The 19,498-nt window shown below is 37.1% G+C and overlaps 1 protein-coding gene across 1 annotated transcript; it reads right to left on the bottom strand.

Moving 5' to 3' along the window:
- Positions 1–999: 999 nt before the first annotated feature.
- LOC117905712 lies at positions 1,000–17,403 on the bottom strand. Its single transcript, XM_034818596.1, has 4 exons — positions 17,350–17,403; positions 17,139–17,273; positions 8,188–8,329; positions 1,000–1,328 (listed from the first exon to the last, which is right to left on the bottom strand). The coding sequence occupies exons 1-4, from the start codon at positions 17,401–17,403 to the stop codon at positions 1,168–1,170; spliced, it is 492 nt and encodes a 163-aa protein (XP_034674487.1). The 3' UTR covers positions 1,000–1,167.
- Positions 17,404–19,498: the final 2,095 nt, after the last annotated feature.

The raw sequence follows: 19,498 nt of genomic DNA, 5'->3' as shown, positions 1-19,498 counted from the left end.
CAGGCTTCACTATCGCTCATGACTAGTATATGGATCTCTCTAAGTAGTGGTTGGCCTTCAAGAAGCTTCGCCAGAAGCGACTAGTCACTTCCCAAATGCCTCGACTTTAGTATGGTCTAGTCTTTCCAATGCTTCTTCGTAGATTTATAACATGTTTCTCTTATTTGAGATTTAGAGTGAGAAAGTTGTTGGACATTTTTCAACTTAATTTTTTTTTTATTAAAAACAACTTTGTGATATTTTTTCGAAATAAATATTAAGTGTTTTTAGAAGTAGTTTTTATAAAGTATTCTAAAAAACAATTAAAACTATGAAAATACTTTTTCTAAATTATACCAGAGTGCGTCGCTTCTCTATGAGGAGGTTAATATATTTTTTTAATGTTCAAGTTCCCAAACAACATTTTGTTCAAAATATAAATATCATGAACATTAAATCCAAGTAGTTTTTTTTATTCTTTTATAATTATTTAATTTGCTAAATTAAAGAAAATCTATTTGGACAGAGGCAGATAAGATGTCCACTCATTTATCGAGTACAAATTACATAAAGTTTTAGGCAAACATTTATCTAACTTTTAAAAGGAAAAGAAAAGAAAAATAAGATGAAATTAAGCTCATTTAACTTTTTTTCATAAATTTCTTTTCTTTCCTTTTTATATAAAGAATATAGAATTTGAAAATATGTGAATTTTTAAATGATTTTCATTATGTCTTATTTTTCTTAATTTGAGAACCCATACTAATTTTTTCTTTTCTAGGGTGTCAGGCGAAGGTACAAAGAATGGGATCAAGGTACAAAAAATGAGATTAAAGTATAGATCAATAAGACCAATGTACAAAACGATGGAAATAAAGCAATAGGACATAAATGCACACTTAAAATGACCCAATTAGTCACAGGTTTTGATGAATACCCTTTTTGATACTGTAGCTGGACCCTTTCTTTTTTCATGTTACATGCTGTCCATTCAACTGAACAATTATTGAGAGTTGAGCCTTAGAAAAAAATTATTCCAAGCATTATCTCCCAGGATGAAAATCCAGACAGTATGCAGTTTTAACATATATACTACTAATATACAGGTAGCCATATAAATTAAAAGAAAATTTAACAATTTTTTCATCGGAACATGAGACTAGAAGCTATAAGTAAAAGGTCCATACCTTACTGAACCTCCAGTGATTGAATGGCGAGCTTGGCTACAACCATGGAAATAGACTTTCTAACGAGTTGTAAAGAATCATCTATCCTTTCTAGTGTTTCTCTGACATCCATGGCTCTTAACTTCTCTCTCTGCAACTCCAGCAATTCTGATTGAGTTGATCCTTTCAAAGTAAATTTTGAGCACTATATCAGGCATGAATTTTGACAGTAGTGAACTATTGAAGCCTAATAACAACAATCTTGTAAGTGTGAAATGCTTATCCTTTCATTTTTTTTATACTGATTTCTTTATTGGATGTGACAGAAATGCAAGGAATATAATGAGAAAACTGAGCTTCAATACACTAAGATCAGAATGGAATTTCTGAGGTTGCTGGTGCCTGTGATTCTCACTGATAACCACAGCCAACCCACAACAGGACATTGCTATTATCCCATTAGAACATCGACAATTTAATACTTTCACGCCATGCCAAATGCACAAAAACATGTGTTGGACATGAATGAAACCAGCATTGCAGCTTTGCAGGGCCATGCTGATGTGAGGTTGCTATGTCAAAAGCCCATTCCTAGAAGATATTTGGCATCAAAGACATTTGCCCGACAGTGTTATTGTCCCTAGAAAACCAATATTCTGTTCCTAGAAGATCCCTTAATTCTCATGCTAGGAAAAAAGACACTTTGATACCAGAATGAAGCCATACTTAGTAACTAGTAATTTCAGTGGAAGTAGCAGAAAAAGTTGTCTACCAAATGTGTCATACATGTGGAGTGAAGCAAATCTGCAGCACACACATATATATAGATACGTAGGCTTTCGGGTGTGAACTTCAGAGAGTTTTTAAATGTGGGTTAGCTAAAGCTCCTTATTTTTCATAGTCAAAAGGAAAATTAAATCAGTTTGCCTGCAAATTTCCAACCTGCCCCACTTCAGCAAGTTTTAAACCCACAGTTCAATGCTAGGTGGGTCAGTTTTGCAAGCAATTTGGAAATTATTCAGTATGGTTTTTCTTCAGTTCTCTTCTCTATTGCAGTTTAACACTGCTGGTTAGGAGCCATTGCTATTGCTTTTCCTCTTTTCCTGTCTTTTCTGAAATTCGATCCTGCTCATGACTAATTTTGACTACCATAATGCTAAAAGGGGAGTTATTCTTTCTATTGGTCATAAGGCGTGGTAGCCTTTGTGCAGTCTTAATTAATTAGAACTGTCCTCTTTTATTGTGAGTTTGTGGCTTGTGGTTGAGTGGAGTTCTCTTGGCTCCAATACCATAAACAAAGATAGAGGAAAAAGAAAATAAGCAACAAACTAAAATGAATGTGGAGCTAGGAATACACTCAATCAGAGGAAGTTTCTCTCTTTAACCTCGTTTTTGTCAAAATTTGTTTCCTTTAAAGAAACAGGAAACAATAGATGCAAACTGACACAGGTTTGCACTGACAGAAGCAAACAGAGGAAGTTTCTCTCTTTAGCCCCCAACTTTCTTTAATCTTGCAACTTACTATCTTCTAAGTTTTTCTTGTAGTTAAAGAGTGAGGCTTCCACAGACTGTTTGTATCTATGGCTCCAGCGTCTCTTTAATCATGTAACATTTTTTTTTTTCGTCTAGTTTTCTTGTACTTATTTTAACTGGTCTCTTCTTACCATCTCAATGCAGTTCAAGGAAGTTTCTGTCCACAAGAAAACAAGCTTTGAGTGGTCTTATGAGCAGTCACAAGGCGACCCACTTGTTATGGAGGCTTATTAACTTCATACCAGAAGGCTAGCAAGAAAGTTGCTACATTCCATCTTTTGGATACCCAATGAAACAAATTTGAAGATTCTGCAGTTCAGCCTGCACAAATAGAACCTAACTACAGTACGGATTTGACTCAGTCACCTCTTGCAACACAATTCAGATTCTAATTCAACTCTATGATACAGATATTGAGACAAGGAGAAACTACATTTGCAGTCCAATTTTACACAATGATGCAATAGAAAAAAAAAAAAAAAAAAAAAAAAAAACGGTATAAGAGATTCACTAGTGTTGAAATTTGGCATTCAAAGTTAGGGTTTTAATTTAGGAAAGTATTTTAGGAATAAAAAAGGAGAGATCATTTAGGATATTTCCTTAGGATTCAGTTTCCTAATTTTAGGAGAGAATCAAGCTAGATTGATATTTTCTTATTTAGTCATTTGTGTATATATATGTGTATGGTGTGTACCGAATAAATCAATAAAGGAATTCAGAAATTCTTCATGGTATCAGAGCCAGTTTTCTGAAAACCTAATCCCTTCTGGCCGCCTCTTATTTAGGCCATCATTCATTCCGGCCCAGTCTCTCTGGTCATCTCTCAATCCGACCATCCATCTCTCAATCCGACCATCTCTCTCTCTGGCCATCTCTCATTCCGGCCATCAGTCCCTGTTCTCAGAGCCAAGGGAGAAAACGCTTTCCAGTTAGTCGAATCGTCGTCAGAAAACATTCACCGCCGGCGACTTTTCCGGCGAACTTTTCCGGTGACGTCTTTTTCCCACACCGCAAGGAGCGCCTGGAGGAAATCTCCAATATTTCCCAAAGCACCGGAGCCAGAAAACCACCCACGCGCCGGCCACGCGCGTTTTTCCTGCCGGCGACTGCATCTCACGCGCCGGCACGTGAGGGCGTGTGAGCCACTTTCCGGCGACTCGCTTCCTCCTCCAGCCTCGCCTGACGCCGACTAGCCACCCTTCATACCTGTTTCTGCCATCCGAGCCCTGCACGTGCCTCTTTTGGGATTCTTTTGTCTCTGCGGGCCCTCCGAACAGTTTTTCCGGCATCCTCTGGCTATTTTTTCTCAAGGCGTGAAGAAAGTAGAAAGAAAGTGATGATGAGATCCAAAGAGCAACCTGCCCCAACATTGGATGCCTCTGCCCTTGCTGCTCGGTCATTTAATAGTAGTGGTGGAGATCGTCAGAAACGGGATAGGCCTTGGTGTGATGATTGTAAGAAACTAGGCCATTATAAGGAGGCTTGCTGGAAGCTTCATGGCAAACCGGCTGATTGGAAACCAAAGCCACGGTTTGACAGAGATGGCAGAGCACACGTGGCTGCCAACTCTGAGAGTACATCTGTTCCCGAGTCGAGTCCATTCAACAAAGAGCAGATGGCGATGCTACAGAAACTATTAAGCCAAGTTGGCAGTGGCAGTACTACTGGGATAGCCTTCACTGCTAATCGAGGAGGAATGAAGCCGTGGATAGTGGACATAGGTGCTTCTGATCACATGACAGGAGATGCTGCCATTCTTCAAAATTACAAGCCAAGTAATGGTCATTCATCCGTCCATATTGCTGATGGTTCAAAGTCAAAAATTGCCGGGACAGGTTCCATAAAACTTACTAAAGACTTGTATCTTGACTCTGTCCTCCATGTTCCAAACTTGGATTGTAATCTTTTATCCATTAGCAAATTGGCCCGTGATCTCCAACGTGTTACTAAATTTTATCCAAACTCGTGTGTTTTTCAGGACTTGAAATCGGGGAAGATGATTGGTAGTGCTGAACTGTGTTTCGGGCTCTACCTCCTCCCATGTGGCCAATTCTCAAACCAAGTCCCTCAAGCAAGTTGCGTACAATCTCAGAGTATGTTAGAGTCTGTCAATTCTGTGTCAAATTCTAAGGTCAATAAAGATAGTGAGATTATAATGTTACACTATCGCCTTGGTCATCCTAGCTTTGTTTACCTTGCAAAATTGTTTCCCAAATTATTTATCAATAAAAATCCAGCATCTTATCACTGTGAAATTTGTCAGTTTGCTCGAACAGTATATCCTCAAATCCCATACAAACCTTCGACTGTTTTCTCTTTAGTACATAGTGATGTGTGGGGTCCCTCACGGATAAAAAATATTTCTGGCACTCGATGGTTTGTGACATTCGTTGATGATCATACATGGGTAACATGGGTTTTCCTTATGAAAGAAAAGTCAGAGGTCGAGCACATTTTTCAAACCTTCAATCTTATGGTTCAAAATCAATTCAATTCAGCCTCTTCTGATTTACCACTCAAAGTATTTGGTTGCACGACATTCGTTCATGTGTATCCTCAAAATCGTAGCAAATTTGCTCCTCGAGCCAATAAGTGCATTTTCCTAAGGTATTCTCCAACCCAAAAAGGGTACAAATGCTATTCTCCAACCAACAAAAGATTTTACACCACCATGGACGTCTCTTTCTTTGAACATGTCTTCTTCCATCCCAAATCTCATGTTCAGGGGGAGAGCATGAATGAACATCAAGTTTGGGAGTCTCTTCTTGAGGCTGTACCTTTTTCTCACTCAGAGTCACCAAATCCTTCCCAATCCGCGCCCATTGAGTTGTCCACACCCATGCCGTCATTAGTCCAGCCAGCCCAGCCCACAAATGTTCCTTCTCCCGTGACCATCCAGTCTCCCATGCCTATTCAACCTATAGCCCCACAACTTGCTAATGAGAACTTACAAGTTTACATCAGGAGGAGGAAAAGACAGGAATTAGAGCACGGATCACAGCCAACATGTGGCCAATATATTGACTCCATTTCAAGTCTACCTGAAGAGAACATAGGTGAGGATAGGGCTGGAGAGGTGTTAATTCCCAGCATTGATGATTCTACTCTGCCGATTGCATTGAGGAAGGGTGTTAGGAGATGTACAGATCATCCAATTGGGAATTATGTTACGTATGAAGGGCTATCACCATCTTATAGAGCATTTGCTACTTCTCTTGATGATACTCAGGTTCCCAACACAATACAAGAGGCATTCAAAATTTCAGAATGGAAGAAGGCAGTACAAGATGAGATTGATGCACTTGAGAAGAATGGGACATGGACTATCACAGATTTGCCGGTTGGGAAGAGGCCCGTGGGGTGCAAGTGGATTTTCACCATAAAATACAAAGCAGATGGATCAGTCGAGAGATTCAAGGCTCGTTTGGTAGCTAGAGGGTTTACACAATCCTATGGGATAGACTATCAGGAGACTTTTGCTCCAGTTGCAAAACTGAACACTATCAGGATTTTTCTCTCATTGGCTGTCAATCAAGATTGGTGCTTGCAACAACTGGACAGAAAAAATGCGTTTCTAAATGGTGACCTAGAAGAGGAAGTCTACATGGAAATACCACCTGGTTTTGAAGGAAGTATGGTAAAGAATCAGGTTTGCAAACTCTAAAAATCCTTGTACGGCTTTAAACAATCTCCCCGAGCCTGGTTTGATAGATTCACAAAGGCAGTCTTGAAGCTGGGCTACAAACAAGGTCAGGCTGATCATACTCTATTTGTCAAGAAGTCTCATGCCGGGAAAATGGCCATATTGATAGTCTATGTCGATGATATTATTCTATCTGGGAATGATATGGAGGAATTACAGAATTTGAAGAAGTATTTGTCAGAAGAGTTTGAAGTTAAAGACCTTGGAAATTTGAAATATTTCCTTGGTATGGAAGTGGCTAGATCAAGGAAGGGAATTGTAGTCTCTCAAAGAAAATACATACTCGATCTTCTTAAGGAGACCGGTATTCTTGGATGCAAACCAATTGATACTCCTATGGATAGTCAGAAGAAACTTGGTATCGAGAAAGAGAGTACATCGGTAGACAGGGGGAGATATCAGCGACTCGTCGGGCGCTTGATTTATCTCTCACACACTCGGTTAGATATTGGCTTTGCAGTGAGTGCTGTAAATCAATTCATGCATAGCCCCACTGAGGAACACATGGAAGCAGTCCACAGGATTCTTAGATATTTAAAAATGACACCAGGGAAAGGTCTATTCTTCAGAAAGACAGAGAATCATGACACTGAAGTATACTCAGATGCGGATTGGGCAGGAAACATCATTGACATGCGGTCCACTTCTGGATATTTTTCTTTTGTCTGGGGAAATCTTGTTACCTGGATGAGTAAGAAGCAATCAGTTGTAGCCAGAAGTAGTGCAAAAGCTGAGTACAGAGCTCTAGCACAGGGAATCTGTGAAGGGATTTGGATAAAGGGTTCTTAGTGAACTGGGACAAACGAGTTCATCTCCGATTCTGATGATGTGTGATAATCAGGCAGCTATAAGCATAGCAAAGAACCCCGTGCATCATGACAGGACTAAGCACGTTGAGATTGACAGACACTTCATCACAGAGAAGGTGACTAGTGAGACAGTTAAATTGAACTACGTTCCTACCAAGCACCAAACCACAAACATCCTCACCAAAGCTTTACCTAGGCCTAACTTCGAAGACTTAACTTGCAAGCTGGGATTATATGATATATATTCTCCAACTTGAGGGGGAGTGTTGAAATTTGGCATTCAAAGTTAGGGTTTTAATTTAGGAAAGTATTTTAGGAATAAAAAAAGAGAGATCATTTAGGATATTTCCTTAGGATTCAGTTTCCTAATTTTATGAGAGAATCAAGCTAGATTGATATTTTCTTATTCAGTCATTTGTGATATATATGTGTATGGTGTGTACCGAATAAATCAATAAAGGAATTCAGAAATTCTTCAACTAGAAACGCCAAATTCTGTATGGTAAGTTGGTCACAGTAAATCTAAGTAACCTAGCGCATCTGGAAAGGCAAAGATAGGAGAACTATTGAGGGGATTGAGCCTGACAGTCCAAAGTTCAAAGAAGGGTTTTTTAGGCATGCAAATTTTGGTTCGGGGTTGTTTGATAGGCATGATGCATTCTCTTATGGATTCATCAATAGTTTAGGTTGTTCCCCATATAAGAATAAGTCTTGTATTTTCTCTTTCTTTTTCTATTCCATATTTTTGGCATCATAAAAATTCTACTCTCCTTATGCAAAAGGGTCCATCCTCTTGCTTTCTAACTTGGTTTCAGTAAAGTGCACCAGACACATAATTTGGTTTGAATTGAAGGCAGAAAAAGGATGAAAAAGCTTTAGTCAAGGCAGTGAGAAGCAATATCATTTTTTAAGGATCTAACAAAGATATGGCTTGACATAGAACTCAGGTGAATTTCTATAGCAATAGAAAAGAGGAAAGGATCAGAGACACATTTACCTGTTACAGGTTGAAGTGCTGCAAAGGATATTCGTTCAGCCAATGATGGAACAAAAGCTTCATCACAATCCACAGAAGGCTCCTTTTCTGCCCACGTTAAGGACTTGGCAATACATGTTTGCAACAATTCCTCCTTAGGAGCCTGTTGACACAAGATAAATCAATAAAAATTTACAAGTGAATAATTAACCATCCAGATATTATACTAGTTGTAAACTACTAATTTCATTGAAAAGTTAAACTGTTAGCTAATAGCTGAACAATATATCATGTCAACCATTGACACAACATAAATGAGCAAAAGTAGTCAAAAATTCTATCAAGCGAAATTACACAAATTGACAAAGCATAAATGAGCTTTGCCAACAATCTATATCAAGTTGACTAACACGTAACCTAATAGCCTTATATAAGGTCTCAATCTCCTCGTTCACATATGGATTTAATAAATAGGAAAATAAACAAACATTGAGGCTCAAACTCATTGCCTCCCAAAAAGGAAGGCTCTAAATACCATGTTAAATTATTCATATTTAACTAAAAAGCTAAAGTTATTAGGTGATAGGCATGCCAATCTGATCAGTGTTTGCATTAAGATCCATAAAACAAATAAAAGGATGGTCCATAGAGCAATAAAATCAAGGACTAAAAAAAAAAAAAAAAAACTCATTTTCCTCCATGAAAAGCATCTCATGGACCACAACTAAAACACAATAACCATATGCAATATGCTTGAAAAGGGAATATAAATGCTAATATGTATTTGTCAAAGGACAGCTTTGCTGTCCACCCTTCTTTCCTTATTTTAGCCACAAGCTGTCCACACTTCCTTAATTTAGCCACCCTTCTTTCCTTATTTTAGCCCACAATTGTTTCCTTATTTCTCCATTTATTATTCTGTACAGTTAGCATATATTATTTGACAGATTATAGTTTACATGTATAGGGCTAGAATCATGCTGGAATTTATTTGCTTTTATTTACTTTCCATGTAAAGCATCCTTGTAAAGTCTATATATAATATACAAAACTCAAGGCCAAGGTATTCGGTCATCACACAATATTTTGACATGGTATCAGAGCAAGGTTGCTAATTTTTCTTCCCTCAAATTCTTTTCTGTCTTTTTGGTTTTGGAGGTGCCTCTCGTGTTTTTCGGTCAAGTCTGTGTTGATCTGTACTGCACCCAACCACAACCATTTTTCTTAGTATTTCTGTGGTTGTCGTGGGTCAGTTTTCTTCTGGGATTTTTTTGGTCAATCCTTTTGTCTCGGGTTCTATTTATTTTCTATGGATTCCGCACCTCTGTGTGTTAAGTTTATAGGCACAAATTATTCTACCTGGGCATTTCAGTTTGAACTTTTTCTCAAGGGAAAAGACCTTTGGGATCATATTGATGGCACGGATGTTGAAAAACCATCCACTTTTGACAAATCTCAGGATGTTGGGTCTTCTCCTTCATGGGCTGTGCTTGATGCACGCATCATGTCTTGGCTTCTTGGTTCAGTGGAGCCTCACATTGTCACCCACTTGCGGCCCCATCGCTCCGCTCAATCTATGTGGGCTTATTTGAAGAAAGTTTATCATCAGGATAACGATGCTCGTCGCTTTCAATTAAAACATGCGATTGCCATGTTTCAACATGGTAGTCTTTCCATCCAGGACTACTATTCGGCATTTCTGACTCTTTGGCATGAATATGCTGATTTGGTTACAGCGGATGTTCCTATTGCTTCTCTCTCAACTATTCAGACTATTCACGTGACTACCCGGCGTGATCAGTTTCTTATGAAACTACGTCCAGAATATGAATCTGTCCGCTCCTCTTTACTGAATAGATCTCCTGTTCCCTCTCTTGATATTTGTTTTGGTGAGTTACTTCGCGAAGAGCAACGCCTTAGTACTCAAGCTATTTTGGAGCAATCTCATGGCAGTTCCGGGACGGCAACTGTAGCTAATGCTGCCCAAAGACGCGGACCACCTATGCATTCTAAAAACTTGCAGTGTTTTTGCTGCAAGGAATATGGGCATATTGCTACCACTTGCCCTAAGAAGTTTTGTTCTTATTGCAAGAAGAAAGGTCACATTATCAAAGAATGTCGTATTCGCCCCAGAATCGTCAGGCCCAAGCATTTCAGACTTCGGTTATTGTCCCTCCTGTAGCAACTTCTGCAACACATGACTTTCCTTCAACTGTGTGCTCTGTTCCTGCACCTCCTGCACCAGATTACTGCACCCCAGAAATGGTGCAACAGATGTTAATTTCAGCATTATCAGCAATGGGGTTTCAAGGTAACCATTCTACTAAACTCTGGTACATGGACTCGGGGGCCTCTAATCACATGACTAAAATCCGACCGCTTTGTGTCATGTTCGGCCCTACACTGGTCAATCTTCCATTCAGACTGCCAATGGCAGCTCTTTGCCTATAGCTGCTATTAGCGATGCCTCTTCTAAGTTCACTGATGTGTTTCTTGCTCCTCAGCTTTCCACGAATCTTATTTCAGTTGGCCAATTAGTTGATAACAATTGTGCTGTTAATTTTTTTGGTAATGGTTGTGTTGTGCAGGACCAGGTAACGGGGAAGCCGATCGCGAAGGGACCTAAAGTGGGGCGCTTGTTTCCACTATTTTTACTTGTTCTAGATTTTTCTCCACTTTCTTCTATTAAGTCTTTTGCTTGTAATAATGTTTCAATCTTAGTATGGTGTGGCATCGTCGTTTAGGCCATCCCAATACTCAGATCTTATCTCATGTATTGAACTCTGATTTACCTGGTAATAAGGATCGTTATTCTTTATCTCTTGAGTGTGATCCTTGCAAACTTGGTAAAAGTAAAACCCTTCCCTTCCCTTTGCATGCAAGTAGAGCATGTCACTGCTTTGATCTTATCCATAGTGATGTTTCGGAACCTTCCCCGATTAGTTCACATGAGAAATTTAAATATTATGTGACTTTCATTGATGATCATAGCAGATTTAATTGGGTCTACTTTCTTCGCTCTAAATCTGAGGTCTTTCGTACTTTCACTGAGTTTTTAGCGTATGTTGATAATCAATTTTCTACTTCTATTAAGACATTACGCACAGATTCTGGTGGTGAGTATTTGTCTACTGAGTTTCAAGCATTCTTAGCTTCTAAGGGTATTATTCATCAACGTTCATGTCCCTCTACTCCTCAACAAAATGGAGTTGCCGAATGCAAAAATCGTCATCTTTTAGATGTGGTACGTACTCTCTTATTAGAATCTTCTGTTCCATCCATGTTTTGAGTAGAGGCTCTAAAAACTGCTACTCACTTGATTAATCGTTTACCTTCTCAAGTCCTACATATGGAGTCTCCCTATTTCCGCTTATTTGCCAAGCAACCTAGTTATGATCACCTTCGTATTTTTGGTTGTGTATGCTTTGTTCATTTACCTCCTCATGAGCGACATAAATTATCTGCTCAATCTGTTCGATGTGCTTTCTTAGGATATAATATGTGTCAAAAGGGACATAAATTACCTCCTCATCGTATACGTATTTCTAGGAATGTTATTTTCTTTGAAAATCAACATTTCTTTCCTGTATCCTCTTCTATTGTGTCATCCTCTTCTACTGTGGTCCTTCCCTCCTTTGAGCAACAGTTCTCAGATCTTCATCCAGTCAGCTCTCGCTTTCAACCAGGTATTGTGTATACGAGACGCTCCCGCCCACAGTCTTTTCGGTGGCTCACCCGATATCTGATCCTTCCACGCTCCAGATGCAGTCAGTTGCAGCACCTTCAGTACGTCGCTCTTCTCGAGTGTCTGTACCTCCGAATAGGTATGGATTTCCCTCTTCCAGTTCTGACAATTCTATTTCAGCCCTTACTGCTGCATTGTCCAAATTTGATATTCCCACATGCTACTCACATGCTGCTAAGCATGATTGTTGGCGACAAGCTATGCAGGAAGAAATTGCCACTCTAGAGGCCAATCACACTTGGGACATTGAGCCCTGTCCTCCCACTATTGTTCCTTTGGGTTGCAAATGGGTTTACTCAGTCAAGGTCCGATCTGATGGAAGTTTGGATCGTTACAAAGCTCAGCTTGTTGCACTTGGGAATAATCAGGAATATGGTGTCAATTATGAAGAGACCTTTGCTTCTGTGGCTAAAATGACTACTGTTCGTACGATTCTAGCTCTTGCTGCTTCCAGTGATTGGCCACTACATCAGATGGATGTAAAAAATGTTTTTCTTCATGGGGATCTTAAAGAGTGTATTTATATGAAGCCACCCTCGGGATTGTTTCCCTCTCCGACTTCACATGTGTGTAAGCTTCGTCGCTCTCTTTATGGTCTCAAACAGGCTCCGAGGGCCTGGTTTGATAAATTTCGCACCACTTTATTACAATTTTCATTCAGGCAGAGCAAGTATGACACTTCCTTGTTTCTTCGGAAATCAAACATGGGTATTGTTGTTCTTTTGGTCTATGTTGATGATATTGTGATCACTGGTTCTGATTCTGCTTTACTTGGTCAGCTCAAAACTCATCTCTCCGAGTCCTTTCATATGAAAGATCTTGGGTCTCTCACATATTTTCTTGGTCTTGAGGTGCATCATAGTCCCTCTGGTATTTCCCTCAATCAACATAAGTATGTGAGTGACTTGGTGGCTACAGCTGGTCTACAAGGGGTTACTTCTGTTGATACTCCCATGGAATTAAATGTCAAGCTTCGCAAAGAGGAGGGTGACTTACTTGCTGATCCCAGTTTATACAGGAAATTGGTGGGTAGTCTTGTTTATCTCACCATTACTAGACCGGACATCTCTTTTGCTATACAGCAAGTCAGCCAGTTCCTTCAGACTCCTCGTCATCTTCATTTGACTGCTGTTCGTAGGATCATACGCTATGTTTAAGGCACTTCTACTCGTGGCTTGTTCTTCCTTGCAGGCAATTCTACTCGCCTTGCTGCTTATAGTGATGCTGATTGAGCTGGTTGTGCGGATACCCATCGCTCTATCACTGGTTGGTGTGTGTTCTTAGGTGATGCATTGATATCTTGGAAAAGTAAGAAGCAAGACAGAGTCTCTAAGTCATCTACGGAATCTGAGTATCGGGCGATGTCTCTTGCTTGTTCTGAAATCATTTGGCTTCGAGGTTTGCTTGCGGAGTTAGATTTTTCTGAGACCGATCCTACACCTCTACATGCCGATAATACAAGCGCTATTCAGATCACGACCAATCCTGTCTATCATGAGCGCACAAAGCATATTGAAGTGGACTGTCACTCTATCCGTGAAGCCTTTGAAGCTCGTGTTATCACTCTTCCACATATTTCCACTGACTTACAAATGCTGATATCTTCACCAAGGCTCTCCCTCGTCATCGACATTGCTTGCTAAGTAGCAAATTGATGCTTGTTGATCAACCTGCATCAATTTGAGGGGGCTGTCAAAGGACAGCTTTGCTGTCCACCTTCTTTCCTTATTTTAGCCCACAAGCTGTCCACACTTCCTTAACTTAGCCCACCCTTCTTTCCTTATTTTAGCCCACAATTGTTTCCTTATTTCTCCATCTATTATTCTATACAGTTAGCATATATTATTTGACAGATTATAGTTTACATGTATAGGGCTAGAATCATGCTGGAATTTATTTGCTTTTATTTACTTTCCATGTAAAGCATCCTTGTAAAGTCTATATATAATATACAAAACTCAAGGCCAAGGTATTCGGTCATTCACACAATATTTTGACAGTATTTGCTTAATAATTGAAGACTTTGGTTGGATAAATTGGAACATGTTTTTCTCAATCGATACTAGGCTAACCTAGAAAGATCTAGATGGTGATTACTGGGACATGTCTCAATTTCCTATTTAGTAGACAATCCTTTTGGTAAAACAATATTATTTAGAATATTTCATATATTGATATTTCTTCATAAAATTAGATTTTAGCTAAAAAGAGAAAAGTATTAGGAATATTTTTATAAATATTTTGTATCATGAGGGGAAAAAGTTATGAGATTGAGATGAACTTATGAAAACTACACAGGAAAGCAAATATAAGGAGCATTGTTAAAGGCTTAACGTTTAGATACTAGAAGTGGGGAACATTTGATGTTTTCAGACTCAATATTTGTATCCATTTCTTCCTTTTTCTCTATAACTTCTCAATGGTATATGATTGATTTGATTTTCTCTTATCTATTAATGTAGGCATGGTTGACTAAACTTTATTAAACCTTATGTACCTTCATGTGTGAATTTATTTTTATCTTTATATTGTTGCACCAACAAGTGGTGTAAAAGCTTTCACTGCAACAACATAATCCTGCTCAATGAGATACTCATGGATATGAGAATGTATGATTCAGTGGAATCTTGGTTATAAGCCACTGGGTTCTAGATCTTTATGCATCATTGCAGTTTGTAAATTTAATCCTTTAAAATATAGGAGGTGGACTCTATCTATGAGTTGACAAAGATCATGGATCAATAGTTGACACTTTTGATTTGGAATCCAACAGATAACAATGAATAATGTTAAAACTTGTAACTGAACTTTCCATATTGCAATTCTTACAACTAGGCATGGTCCCTTAGTTTTCGTAAAATGGTCTCCAAATAAAATAATAATAAGAAGATGAGATCTATTTATAAGCTTACAAAGATCATGATATGATGGACTTTTTGGTTGAAATGCAGAAGATAATAATGAATTATAGTAAAGCTTGTAAATGAGTTTTTCCATCCATATATGTATGTATTTGTAATGACCCGCTCCCAACCATGTAGATACTGTTCGCTTTGGACTCAAAGAGGCCCTTACGACTTTAAAACGCATCTACATAGTTAAGAGGAGCCTATACATATATAGAGCCAGAAACATTCTCCTATATCCGATGTGGGACATCACAAACACCCCCATGCAAACACAACATCCTTGTTGTGTCCCATGGGATTGCGAGGCCAAACAAACAAACACCCCCCTATGGGGCCAAACAAACCCCACACCGGGGTCGGAAATCGACTCTGATGCCATTGTAACGACCCGCATCCAACCATGTAGATATTGTCCGCTCTGAACCCAAAGGGGCCCTCACGACTTTAAAACGTCTATAGGATTAAGAAGAGTTCATATTTATATCACGTCTATAGGATTAAAACGCGTCCTATCTGATATGGGATATCACAAACGAGGGTCCCTTTGGGCTTAAAGCGGACAATATCTATACAGTTGGGAGCGGGTCGTTACAAATGGTATTAGAGCCTATCCCCGACCTCGGTGTGGGGTTTGTATGGCCCTGTAAGGGTGTTTGTCTATTTGGCCTCGTAATCCCATGGGATACAATGAGGACATTGTGTTACATTTGAGGGGGGGGGGGGGGGGTGGTTGTTATGCCCCACATCGGATAGGGGAAAAAGTTCTTAACTCGTTTTAAAGCCATGAGAACCCCCTTTGGGTTCAGAGCGGACAATATCTACATGGTTGAATGCAAGTCGTTACAGTATTTATATGTATAGAAAAACAAAAAGGAAAAATACCACACAGAAAATAATAATGTCTTCTATTCTTTTTTTAACAAGTTTAAAAGATTAGAGTTTTTCCTTCATAGTAAACCAAGTACTTAGGGCCTATATGTGGAAACGTTTTAAAAAATTGTTTTCAAAAACCATTTTTGAGAATAGTTTTTAAAAACTATTCTTTGATGAAAATGTAGAACAAAAGTTTGGTTGTGAACTTGAATTGTTCTTAACCTATTTTTTATGCTTTTAAATGTGTTTTAAAAATAACTTTTATCAATGTTTTATTTTTAATCATTCTTCATATTTGTATAATTATTTTTTAAAACAACTCTTAAAAACAAGTGAAAACAATTAAAAATAAAAAAAATATTCTCCAAAATTGTCCTCAGGGCCTATATGTGGAAACGTTTTAAAAAATTGTCCTTAAAAACCATTTTTGAGAATAGTTTTTAAAAACTATTCTTTGATGAAGATGTAGAACAAAAGTTTGGTTGTGAACTTGAATTGTTCTTAACCTATTTTTTATGCTTTTAAATGTGTTTTAAAAATAACTTCTATCAGTGTTTTATTTTTAATCATTCTTCATATTTGTATAATTATTTTTTAAAACAACTCTTAAAAAACAAGTTAAAACAATTAAAAATAAATAAAAAATATTCTCCAAAAGTACCTTGTTTTCTTTTCTTAAAAAATAAAAAACTGTATTCTATTTTCTAATTGTCAAACATATTTTCCCTTTTTTTGTTCTAGAGAACCAAAAACTATTTTAAAAAACAATTGTCAAACAGGATCTTAGGATTCAAGGATGTGGTCTAGCTTTAAAATGACCTTTTATAAATAACGAACAAGTATTATAATATCTTTTATAAATAATACTCTCTCATTTACATGTTCAATTTTAAGGCTTCATATATTGAATACCATCATCAATGAAACTTAGTGATTATGATAACCATTGAAATATAAGAATAAGTTTACATTTAATGTAGGTTATATTTGATACAAATTTCTAATATCGAGTCATCAAAATTATTATTGTTGGTGTCTCTTTGACAAACACAAAAGATTTATCTAACTCAAGTCTTATTAAAGGCTTGATTATTTAAACGAGTTTATATTTCCTATTCAAATGTTAATATTTTTATCTGCAAATAATTTACTATTTGAATTGTTGATATTTTACATCTGGTTTGATTGGACTTTGATTTATTACATCTAGAAGAATATTTATGAAATCTGGTAAAGAATAATCGCTTTCTAATTGAGACGATTTTTTCATTTTTAGTAACTTAAGTGTTTGAATAGCAGTCTCAAACAACATAAATTATTTGTTGTATATATACAAAGTAAAGAATGTTTGAAAAATTAATTTTGAAAGAATTTGGCAAAATATATAGAGGAAAATAATTGCATATCGGCTACTCCACTCAAACATACATATGAAGGGAACATACCTTTAGTTTGATCTCCAAGCTATTCAAACTGTAAAGAGCCTCCTTAAGTTCTGAAACTTTAGAGCTTATTTCACTCACACATTCAGAATTATTGTCCTGCATTGGAATGACTATACCTTTCAAGTATGGATCTGCCTACAAGTCAAGCGAGAAAACTTCAAAATGTTAGCATAAGATCTTCAAATTTTTTGTCATTGGCATATGATCTTACAATTTTTGTTTTAATTCCAACAAACCATAATAGATTAATAGTTCCATTCTGCATTTTCCTTATCATCATTAGTAATAAGTTTCATTTAGCATGGATCATAGGGAATTGAGCAACTTTGTCATGAAGATTTCATACTGGGAAGAACTGTTAAAGAACAAGAATGTAGAAAGAATCATATATAAGCAAACAAGGATTATGGGTTCTGTGATGATACAAACTTTAGGCTAAAAAGATATAAAAAATAGTTGAAGATTTTAGGAGTTGGACTAAGCTTCATATGATGTAAATGCGGTCAAAGACTTGATTCCTATATCTTTTGAATGGTCGTATATTCAATATGTACAATGTTAATGTTATAGAAAGAACTTACATAAAGGGGTATTTTTTCAATTTTCTAGGTGTTGTGATCCTAGCACAAATACTCAAGCTGTAATCATGATAATATTCAGTTAAAATCATGCTTATGTGTCCAGATCAAGTTTTTGAAAACTACATAGTCAATGGAATTCAATATTCTAATCTCTTTGATTCCCCTTTCAGTGTCCTAAGTTTTATTAGAACTATGGTACATATATATATATAAGTGAGCTTGAGGACTTTAAGCTTGTTCCCCAAAATGAATATACGGTAAGCATTATATGCTCGAATTCTAAAAAACATATTTAACATGATACAACTTCATGATTTGAGAAAATATCAGCACTATTCCTATTATTCTACATGTTTCATAAGGATGTCCTTGAGACACCAAACTACCTTATGTTAGACATCTATGGTTTTTCAGGTTTTGGCCATGGATGACTTACCACCTAGATTGAGTAATTGAGATATTACATATGTTTTGAAACTCATTATATTTGTTAAAGTTAATTAACAAGGTATTTTGTATTTCTAGTAACAAGGTTATTATTGAATTGCATTATATATGGTTTTTTGTACCTTTATTGAAGAGGAACAAGAAAATCCAAAGAAAATCTCTTCTCCTCCTCTTTCAAACTTTAGCCCTCAACTTGTCTTATGGATTAGAAGATGTGTTCACATTTGCCTAGGTTAGGCTAAGTTTCTTCCCTTCGATTTTCTTCCTTAATATTCAGAGTGTTGATCGGTTGTTAATTCTTCTTTTCCAACACTAGGCAACTTCTTAGTTGCATATTGAATGAGTACTGCCAATTGGTATGTTTTATTTGAGCTTTTTTTTGGCTGCTAGCTGTTATCCTTCATTTCTTTTACAATCTAAGTTTGTCCGATTTAGTGTGTGGTGCCTTCTTTTATTTTTTGGGTTTCCTAATGGCTATAAATAACATCAAGACTTTGCCCCAATCAACTAAAGATAATATTAGAAATCAAATTTAATTGTTGTTAAAGAAAGAATAGGAGATATTATTATTTTCCTTTTAAGTATTTTTTTTCCTTTTTCCATGAGTTGGACTTCCCTTGATGAAATAGGAATCCTTTTCTATATATTTATGAGTTCGATTTTTTTTCTTGATATAAGAGTCTTCTCTAAATATTTGTATTGCATTTCGTACTTTTCAAGAAGGATATATGAAGTTTTCCCATTCCTTTGTCATGGCATTAGAGAAGGTTATGAAACCCAAGAGTTTTGAAAACCTAGTCACCATTACAGCTGTTGTACCTAATTACCATCCTTAACCCTTGCTGCTATCATTCTAAAATAGAAAATCCAGAACTTCCTCTACTGCTTTGTTGTCATGTCCTAAAAGTTTGGATAAAGCTGCAGATTCCTTTGCAAAGTTCACTCGAATTCTTCTCCTCTAAGAAATTATAAGAAACTTATTTCTTGTAGATTTGCCTTATCTTCTCGGATTTCTTGTTAGCTTCTCAGCCTCTACATGTATAAAGTTAGTGGTTCATGTAAACCACATGAAGCTCTCTCCCTTAGTTGTGTGTACCGTGTTATCTGCCCTGAAGTTTCAAAGTGTTTGTTTTCTTGCTTCCATATCCAGTTTTTGTATTACCATATCCATGTGAGTGTTTTTATGCTTTAGTCATTAACATTAATAAATACTAAAAATATTAGAAGATAAGAAATTGAGAAACTGCAATATTATATGAAGCATAAAACACCTATACAGATATGGGAATGAAAATACTGGGGAGAGAACAAGTGAACAAACACTTAGGTTGC

Source organism: Vitis riparia, chromosome 18 (genome assembly GCF_004353265.1).
Source record: "Vitis riparia cultivar Riparia Gloire de Montpellier isolate 1030 chromosome 18, EGFV_Vit.rip_1.0, whole genome shotgun sequence".
NCBI classification, from domain to species: Eukaryota; Viridiplantae; Streptophyta; class Magnoliopsida; order Vitales; family Vitaceae; genus Vitis; species Vitis riparia.
This window is presented reverse-complemented; position numbering and strand designations above follow the sequence as displayed.